At 41.9% G+C, this 10,306-nt stretch overlaps 2 protein-coding genes across 2 annotated transcripts; both read left to right on the top strand.

Moving 5' to 3' along the window:
- Positions 1-3,146: 3,146 nt before the first annotated feature.
- snrpf (small nuclear ribonucleoprotein polypeptide F) lies at positions 3,147-5,807 on the top strand. Its single transcript, XM_076721868.1, has 4 exons — positions 3,147-3,262; positions 4,167-4,292; positions 5,093-5,157; positions 5,514-5,807. The coding sequence occupies exons 1-4, from the start codon at positions 3,260-3,262 to the stop codon at positions 5,578-5,580; spliced, it is 261 nt and encodes an 86-aa protein (XP_076577983.1). The 5' UTR covers positions 3,147-3,259; the 3' UTR covers positions 5,581-5,807.
- Positions 5,808-5,929: 122 nt separating this feature from the next.
- Positions 5,930-10,303, top strand: amdhd1 (amidohydrolase domain containing 1). The gene is made up of 9 exons (XM_076721869.1): positions 5,930-6,156; positions 6,680-6,786; positions 6,902-6,966; positions 7,049-7,326; positions 7,409-7,634; positions 7,903-8,027; positions 8,428-8,521; positions 8,617-8,777; positions 9,773-10,303. The coding sequence occupies exons 1-9, from the start codon at positions 6,020-6,022 to the stop codon at positions 9,876-9,878; spliced, it is 1,299 nt and encodes a 432-aa protein (XP_076577984.1). The 5' UTR covers positions 5,930-6,019; the 3' UTR covers positions 9,879-10,303.
- The last annotated feature ends 3 nt before the right edge of the window (positions 10,304-10,306 follow it).

Below are 10,306 nucleotides of genomic sequence, written 5' to 3'. Positions count from 1 at the left end.
TATATTATCATATATGACATTATTTGCTTTTTATTAGTCGTGCATCAATGTGTATGTAGTATTTGAATGTTCTGACTGGTTGATGGAGGAAACTGCAGGTGCACATTTCATATACTAATAATACTTAAACATCTAATATTTAAGATATTGATTGTACTATAATAAAGTAATCATTGGCCCAACTGTTACAGCTGTCCAGTGAATGAAGAGGAGTAAAGAAGCTGTATTTCCCTCAGAGATGGCATGGAGTTTAAAAAAGTGGAAATGAGCACAAATCTGAGGGACTTTGTTCATTACCTGAGTAAATATCATATTAATGCCAGAGTCCATGCCTTGCCAGAGTTTGGGCCCCCCTGTACAGACCACGTGGAGTCTGATGAAAAGCTGATATGGGGCGTAAATGAGTGCTCATATCCACATTTCTGACTAATTGGCTTTGGATGGACAAAGTGCAAGTGTACAAGTGCACACACAAAGTGATGCTGGATGAGCCGCTGACGCACTTCGAATTACACCGATTGGTTGCTCGGCTGAACCCGGCTCCGGCCTTTGTTGACAACATTGTTGGTGTCCATACAAAACCAGTGAAATATGCAAGCCAATAAATAAATTGCAAGCTTTTAAATTCCAGTTCTGCTTTCCACACAGCCGTCTACTCCCAACAATGGCTGCTTAACAGCCCATAAAACCAACAGAGGGACGGGGTGAAAGCATTCATATGTGAAAAATGAGCTTTAAACTGCCACAACTTAGATTATTTTAGTGAGAAACAGTTTGAGCTGCAGCCTGCTTGGACAGAATGAGCCGACAGTGTTCAGGCTGCAGGGTGCCCCCCTGTGCTCAGCGACGGTACAAAACAACAGAAGCATTTGTGGAAGGAAGCTGATGTTGGAAAACTGTTCTTTCCGCTCTGGGCCATTTTGGGTCAAGCTCCACTGAACACAGCATGGCTTTGGCTTCTCTGTCTGCTGTGTAATCGGACCATGACCTGCTTTCTGTGCATCTGACCCGTGTCCAATAAGCAGTGAGCCAAGTGAAACTATCTCACCTGGTCACTCTGTTCTGTGTGTTCTGCTTCACTCGCTGGTCCTGGAGGAAAACTATGATCTTTCTCAGAGATTTAAACCACCTGTTTACAGGCTCTATGCTAACATTGTGGCCTGATGATGGTGCTAAAGGACAAATCAAAGGATCATCCACGTGAGTGCAGTTGTTCCTGAGGAGGACATGAAGGTCTCGACCAAACTGTATGCTAATCCATCCAGCAGCTGAAATTTCAGTCTGGAACAAAGCAGTGGAGCAGCCATCAGAAGAGCTGTAGTCTTACTGTGGCTGAAACCTCTTCCAGTCGTCAAACGGTGGACTTTTGCACACAGTTTGGGAGGTTTGTGAGTCCCATGCTTTACGCTTCCTGCAGTTCATCCACTCCACAGGCCCCTTCAGTGTTAACTTCAGGCAGCTCTCAGCCGTCTGCACACTTCAAAGGCCGTTTGGCATCAGACTGGAATGATCCGACTGGCCTATTGAACAAAGCCATTTTCCTCCCAGTGATGATACCAGCACATAAAAAGCTGCAGCCTGACTCTTTCCCATCTCAACCAGGGCATAGACAGAGCCCACCTACACAGGCGCAACACACAAAGACTCTGTCCTTTTGTCACTTTGTGGTCATTTGGTGTCTCTTTGTGGTCAGTTTGAGTGTCTTTGTTGTCAGTTTGTGTCTCTTTATGATCATTTTTCATCTCTTGTGATTGCTTTGTGTCTCTTTATGGTCACTGGACATGTCTTTGTTGTTGTTTTTGGTCTCTTTGTGGTCATTGTATGCTTCTTTGTCCCTTTTTGGTCATTTATTGTCTATTTGTGATTGATATTTGTCTCTTTGTTGTCATTTTGTGTCTCTCTATGGTTATTTTGCATCTTGAGTTCATTTTTGTCTCTTCCTGGTAGTTTGATCGACTGACTGTGTCACTTCACACAGTGGCTCTGATGCTGACAGTCACCTAGCTATCGCCTCTCTGACTCTGACACCGGGATCAGGCTCCAGGAGGGCCATTGCCACTGCCAGCCACCTCTCTGGCCCTGCCCCTGTTCTCAACATAGACCCACACACACATTGTTACCATGCCATAACTGACACAGTGACTGACTGATGGATTGGTTAATTACACAGAGGGAAGCTCAAAAATGAGAGGGAAGAAAAATAGGCTAAATGATGTAAGGATATGAGTGTTTCAGACATGCGAAGAAAGTTCTGCTGCAATTTCAGAGGAATTTTCTGACAGAACCCAGCCCTTTACTGCGGGAAATCAGATGTTAGTTATATTCAGAGTATCAGGTTTGAACTTGTCAGATGCTTTAGTAACAGTTGAACGCTTCAGCGCAGAAAAATGAGTGAAATCTTCAGACTGTTTGTGCCTCAAGAGAAATAGCTGCCCAGACCGGGAGCCAGCACGACCCAGATATGACACTCATTTCACTATTTTCTCCTAAACTGGTCAGAGTTTTCAATTACTGAATAATTCTTGGGCAAGATTAATTTTTAAAGTGAAATATTCTACGGAGCTGGTTTTGCACAAACAATGAAGTTAAAGATAGAGAGATTGACAGCGATGCTGGATATACTTCAGAAAGAAATTTCATTTGCTTTGGACTTAAATTTACAGCAGTTGTATGACAAGTCTTTAAAGAATGTCCTTTCCAGCATGTTATTATGATGCAAGAGTGAATAATACATGTCATGAGGTAATATAAAGTCACTTTAAACTCAACTCTGAGGATCACAGACTCATTTTAAGCTTTAGGTAGAAATGAAATGATTGTTCATTTAACAGTAAACTGATTATTTTGAGGTTTTAGAGTCAACGACAAGAAGAGGATGACGGCAACAGCACAAATCAATTGTTGAATTAATCTATGTGTCTAACTTAAACAAAATATAAACTTAAAAATAATTTCAAAAAATGTAATAGACTGAAATAAAGCATGTAGTTTTCTATCACCTCACGGAGTAGTATTTTGTGTGTGTCTTTGTTATGAGGCTGAATGTATTGTATGTTGTATTGACTGTAATTGACCGACATTGTAGTGTTAACTCCAAACCACTAGGGGGCAGTACGTAAACACACAGACTCCTCAGAGGTCAAAGTGTTGCACTTCCTGTTCGGCGGTAAAGCGTGTTCTGGTTTGCGAAGTGCAAACGTTATTGTGACGAAAAGTTACAACAATTACGAAGTCCCAGACAGAATTAAATAGGAGAGAAATGGTGAGTATATCTTACTAACGTTTACTATCAATTCGTTACATGTTTTGAAGGATTGTTTTTATTATCACCGCGCAAAGATAGTAGCCTATTTTCTAGCTAGCATTAGCTATGTTAGCTTCTCATTCATGATTTCAATTGAATGAATGACTCTCACGTTTACTCACACAAGCAGCCTAATATATGAAATTTACTTAGGTTACGTAAAGAGTAATGAGGCTGGTTTATTGCATTTATTTGACTTTGGCCCACTTTATGCAGAGAGAAGTTCAAACCAAACTCTATCCGTAGCTATCGTATAATCTAGCTAGCATATGCGTATCGGCAAACCGTACGTTTTATACTACGTAACATTTGCTTCACTTGGCTTCATATCTCTACCCGTAAAGATATCGTTGCTTGTTTTGGTTGCCTGGCCTGTCCACATCCTCACTGACTTGCTGTTTGCTGAAGGCCGCACACTCTCGATGAACAAAATGATAACGTTACAAAAATGGTTGTTTAATTCCTCATAATGCTTTTAGGCTTTGGTACGTTGTGTTCTATAGGATACAGGATACCAGCAGTAGGTCTTCAATAAGCTGTTTTATATTTCAAATGACAACCAGTAAAATGTTTTGTGCCGAATTTATTATTATAACTACACATATCAGAAAAAGCCATAGATACATGATTTGATATGATGTATGGTGGTGATATGCCGCATCACAGTTATTTGGCAGGTTTTTTAAACTGACCTCGGCATGAGCTTTGCTTCATGGAGACTGGTATGTTTTGCAACAGTCAGTAATTCCCTGAATATTATTGGCAGATGCTGTCGTTGTATACATGTGTATTTATCTAATATAGTCAACGTTCAGTGTAGTAAAGTGTGTATTATAACCCACCTCATCTTCGTCCTCCATAGAGTTTACCTCTGAACCCAAAACCATTCCTGAACGGCCTGACAGGAAAACCAGTGATGGTGAAACTGAAGTGGGGTATGGAGTACAAGGGCTACCTGGTGTCTGTGGATGGGTACATGAATATGCAGGTAAGAGTAACACTGTTTATTTTATGCCTTACTTGCATAAAGAGAAAACCAAAGCTCTTTTGGGATGTTGTGACATTGTTGATCCACTAGTATCTCAACCAAGCAGAGCTGCATGTTTGTTAATTTCACACTTTGACTTGTTCCCTCTTGACTTTGAATTTTTCCACACCTTTAAAGGATCGTGTGCTTCTGGCCACCCCAAACAGTCAACTAAGTTATCTGTTAAAACTGTCTCGTGAAGTTACAAGAGTCATATAAAATTAGACATTCTGTATAAGCTTCAGAGCTTCCTCGCGACCTTAACGTAAGCAGCCTGCCGGCGACTGCGCACAGTGCGAGTGAACAAACCTTTCTTTAATTTAAGCAAAGTATAACAGCTGTGCTTTTGTGCACCAATTTCAGCTGTCGATTTTACGCTCAGAAAGTGTCCTCTCTCTTTTTTTTCTGACACAGTGTTTGATTTATTGAGTGGAAAAGATAAACCACAACTGTTTGTAGCAGTGGCTGCACATGCCGCCCATAAAAGCAGCATCTTTTAAAAGATCCTTTGTCATATAGTTTATGGGGTCTGAGTGTGCTGTGACCACCTCAAACACCGTTTTCCTGTCTGTACGTTCATCTCACAGCTGCCAACGTCTCTTCTTCTGCAGTAAAAAATATGCAGAAAGCATTTTTCTCTTTCTCATATTTTATTGGGATTATATTATCCCAATCTAAGGTCAGTGTAAAAAGTACCTGCCTTCCTATTATCAAACAGTGCAAATACACTTGACCTTTATATTTACGTGTTTTCCCGACAGCTGGCAAACACAGAAGAGTATGTGGACGGAGCATTGGCAGGTCACCTTGGTGAAGTGCTTATCAGGTATGGTAACATCTTTTCATCTTTATTCTCGGTCAGTTCAGGCTTCTTTAGTTGATTACTTAGTTTTACATTTGCTGTTACTTAAAAGAAGATCATGCTGTTTTTTTTAAGGGTCTTTGCCAAGAAAACATAACAAAATCTGGCAGCAAAGGCAGAATCAGGTTGTTTTTTGTTTTTTTTTTACATCCTTTAAATTTCTAACTTAAATAACTAACCAGTGTTAATAATTCACGTGTCATTTCTCCAAGAAATCAGTGGTGAAAGCAGCGAAGCACAACATGATCCTCCCCTTGTGTCTTCATCTGGCTGTAGTTTGTGTGTGCTAACATGCTAACAGCTGCTTTTCATACCTACAGGTGCAATAATGTTTTGTACATCAGAGGTGTAGAAGAAGAGGAAGAAGACGGAGAGATGAGGGAGTGATGAAGAGACTCGGCCTGTTGCTCTGTCTGAGTGTGACTGTACCTCGTAGCTGACTTAATGTGTGTTTGTGTTTTCACCATGTGAAACCGATGGACGCTTGGGGTTTTTTGGTTATTTTTCAAGCAGTTTTGAAAATGATTTTTTTTTTTTTTCTACCGTATGTGAGGCCAATTTTATGTTATGACATTGTGATACAGACACAATAAATGATTATACCCTTTCTTAAACTGGTGGTTGTGGTTTTTCTATGTGATATCTAACAAAAGTTGCTCTTTAATTATAGAGATAATCACAAGGTAAATGTCTCAGATGTCTGGCAGAAGCGCCGCCCCTCTCTGTGCACTTTAAACTCTGCTCTCCTGCACAAATATTTGCCTTGTTCCCAAACTAGTTGAAACCCAGTCACTGTGAAGCAAGTGTCTGCTTTGGATGAATCAAAATGTCCAGTAATTACAGACTGCTGGTGAAGAATGCCAAACAGGTGGTTCTGATCTGCAACAATGGAGAGAAGTACGTGACCAAACACGAGATGCAAAATCTTTGTGTGATTGAAAATGGGAGCGTAGTAATCGGAAGGTGAGTTCTCCACGTTTTATTCAACTTGGTGTGAGTTAGTGAAGAAATGACATGTAGCTTTAGCTCTCATGTAGCTTTCCTTCACACCTGCAGACTGAATGTCAGCACAGCTGATCTGCAGCTTGGGAAGGTTTTTTTTGGTAAAAGCTCAAATGAATGTATTCTTTTGCAGAACAGGTCTCATGTGAAATAATGCACAGTGGCGGCCCCTGCAGGCTGTAGTGGCTCATTACACAACAAACAAAAGTACTGAAAGGTTGAAAACCTTTGCCACCAATATTTATTAATGTCACTTTATTTCCTTATGTTTAAAATATTGGTGGATATTTTGGTTTTTGGACAATTACTTATTTGTTATTATTGCTCACCATTAGTGGGGTAAAAAACTAGTTTGGCCTGAAGGTGTCGCGTTACAAAAAGGTTTATCCTCCATGTTAGAACATCTGGAGTTTGACTGTGTTAACTTCCATGCTGTGCTTTTAAGTACCTGTTGAACCTCAAGTATCTGATGGTTTTCATGCAGTGACGGTCTGATTAAAGCTGTGGGGCCTGCTGAAATCATCAGAGCCCAGTATTCAGAGGCGTCCTTTGATAAAGTGATCGATGCTGCAGGAATGTGTGTCCTGCCTGGTGAGTGTCAGCTGGGACTTTTATGCTTTTGCACATCAGCTCAGCAGAAGCCAAATGAGCTATTAATACAATAACAACATCAGTGATCGTGGCTTCAGTTACCATCTCGTTTCAGGGTTGGTTGATGCCCACACACATCCAGTCTGGGCTGGTGACAGAGTGCATGAATTTGCAATGAAGGTAAATATGTTTTGACCATTTTTATCTAAATTCCACAGCCACGACAGCTCAAAGGTTCATGAAACGCTTGTTATTCTCACAGCTGGCAGGTGCCACCTACATGGACGTGCACCGGGCCGGTGGAGGGATCCACTTCACGGTGGAGCACACTCGAGCCGCCAGGTCCTCGGAGCTGCTGGCCTCCCTCTGCAGCAGGCTGGTCCGGATGCAGCGAGCGGGCACAACGCTGGTGGAGTGTAAGAGCGGGTACGGCCTGGAGCTGCAGACCGAGCTCAAGATGCTGGAGGTGATCGAGGAGGCCAGACGCAGCGTACCCATCAACATCTCCTCAACCTACTGCGGAGCCCACGCAGTGCCCAAGTATGGACCGTCTTCAGTGATCTCATTTCACATCACATCCAGGAAATTCAGCCTCCACTGTGCTTCTCTGTGCTTTATTCAGAGGGAAGACGGTTGCAGAAGCCACAGAGGACATCCTGCGCGTTCAGCTGCCACGTCTGAAGGAGAAGATGTCTGCCGGGACTCTCCGCGTGGACAACATCGACGTGTTCTGCGAGCAGGGAGTGTTTGACCTCGGCTCCACTCGCTCCATCCTGCAGGCTGGCAAAGACATGGGCCTCAACATCAACTTCCACGGAGATGAGCTTCATCCCATGAACTCCGCTCAGGTATCACAGACTCCTGAAGAGCTCCAGCCTCTGAGTGAACGCCTCTCTGACACAGTCAGCACAAACCTGAACGTTACGTTAAAACCTGGAGCCTACATTACCCATATTGCAGTTCGACGGCTGAAAGTTCAGTCAGATTCATGTATGTTAGCTGTTGTGGCTAATCTCACCTCTCAACCTCATTTTTTAAAATTTTAGTTTCAGACTCAACCAATGCTGACTCATGCGACATCACTTAATCTTGCTAACCCGAATGTATGTTTGTCAGCTGGGCGCAGAGCTCGGAGCTTTAGCCATCAGTCACCTGGAGGAGGTCACAGACGAGGGCATCGCTGCCATGGCAACAGCAAAAACCGCCGCCGTCCTCCTGCCAACGACAGCTTACATCCTACGGTACTGTGACACTTGTGGTGGAATGTATTTAAGTACATTTACTCAAGTATTAGCATTTTTCAGCCAAAAACACCAAACATTTCAAAGTTACAGCTTCCCAAATGTTACGACTTGTTGTTTTTCCTTTTAGTAATTTCAACATATTTGAACATTGATTTGATATATAATAATACATCAGACACAGCAGCAGTTTTTCTGCACAAATTTTTTATTCCAACACTTTGAAGTCCATTTTCTGAATTATGCTTGCATACTTTTACTTAAAGGAAGATTTTAGATGCAGGACTTCTACTTGTACTGGACTGTTTTTGCACTGTGCTGTTAGTACTTTTACTGAAGGAAAGGACCACACACAAACGCTCACACACCCTGACTTGTCTGGTAACCTGTGTGTGTTCAGGCTGCCTCAGCCTCGGGCCAGAGACATGCTGGACGCCGGGGTGATCGTTGCCCTCGGCAGCGACTTCAACCCCAACGCCTACTGCTGCTCCATGGTGAGTCCAACGGGAGCGGTGTGGAGGTGAAATGCAGAGGAGGACTGTGGGGGTCACAGCTCATGCCGTGTCTCTGTCCTGTCCCCCCTCCTCAGCCGTTGGTCATGCACCTGGCCTGTGTTAACATGAGGATGTCCATGCCGGAGGCTTTGGCTGCGGCCACCATCAACGCCGCCTACGCCCTCGGGCGCTCCCACACACACGGCTCCCTGGAGGTCAGAAAACATGGAGACCTGCTGATCCTCAACGCCGCACGGTAAATCCACTCACATAAATACTGAGTATTCCCACATTATGTTCCATTATACTTCTACTCCACTAAATATTTGAAGGTTAGAGTAAGTTTTCAGATTGAAATGTATATATTCATGTTCAAAACATCACTATTTTATATATTTGTTGTGAAGCATTAAGCACCATCTCAAGCAACTACAGCAGTAAAAAACATTAATGTATCAGCAATAATGTAATGAATGACAGTTTAACACCCAGCGGAGCCATTTTTCAACTCTTTTACTTCGATAGAATTAGAAACACAGGACTTTTACTTGTAATGCAGTTTTTGTTTACAGTGTAGTATTGCTGCTGTTACTCAGAGAATGTCAATTCTTCTTCCACCATTGATTAAGTTTTATGTGGAATATAACATTATGGCATTACTGTGAGCTAAATTCATGCTGAAAACTGACATCATAAGGCAACAGTATGTGTCCAGTTTTGTGTTTTTATGTACATGGTGACATGTTGTAGATCCACACTGTATTTAAAGATTAAGGTTAGTTCTTTTCTTGGCTGATCTATTCAGAAAATGCATGTTAAATACTTAAAAAAATGTAATTTTTAATGAATAAACAAGAGGGGATTTCCAATATACCATGTAATACATTTTACATATATGACTGTTTTGGAGCACTTTCCTGTTTTAAGTCATGCAGGAAGAATCGGGTAAATTGTATCTTTAACAAGCATATTTTTTACTATTGTTTTAACATACAGATTAATTAAGAACACATTTTTAGTGACAGCAGAAGCAGTGAATGGTAGTTTATAGGACGTCCTGTTCGCTGTGTCCGATGTTGTTCTTCCAAAATGCTACATGCAAATAATACCTACTGTAACATACTATAAATCATCTGATTCGACCGTAGCACCAAGTCTAATCTAATCTATATTTTGTCTTTTGTGAATTCCTGCTCGTGTCTGTTGATATATTTGTGTCTATCAGACCTTCTCCTGTGTGTTTCATTGCAGATGGGAGCATCTGATCTACCAGCTCGGAGGACATCAGGAGCTAATCCGATACGTCGTCATTAAAGGCAACGTCGTCTACGATAACGAGAAAACCATGAACTTATAACCAGAAGACAGCTTCCTGCTGAGCCTGTCAGATTACTGAAGGTATTGTTAATCACACTGACAAACACAGCAGGTAGCCAGCAGAGCTCTGTCTACTTCCTGGAGTCTCCGCTGGTTGCCTGACGACCTAGACTGACTCCCATGTCCTGATATTTTTGCTAGGCTAAGCTAACAGGCTGCAGCTAATATTTAACACATTAGGAACATTTTGGGAAGCCGTACTGTAATTCTCAAAATGTTCCTTGATGTTAGTATTGACCTAAAAATCAGCTTCAATCGAATCAGTTAACTGCTGTCAAACCAGTGTTAACAAGTCCTCTAAAAACCAGCGTCTTCTGATAAATGTCATGTTAACTGTTAATGAAAATGTGTCTTCACTTCTGTTTCTGTAAGAGAAAAACTCACCTTCAATAAATCATCAGTGACAAC

This window comes from Chaetodon auriga, chromosome 22, assembly GCF_051107435.1.
Source record: "Chaetodon auriga isolate fChaAug3 chromosome 22, fChaAug3.hap1, whole genome shotgun sequence".
NCBI lineage: Eukaryota > Metazoa > Chordata > Actinopteri > Chaetodontiformes > Chaetodontidae > Chaetodon > Chaetodon auriga.
This window is presented reverse-complemented; position numbering and strand designations above follow the sequence as displayed.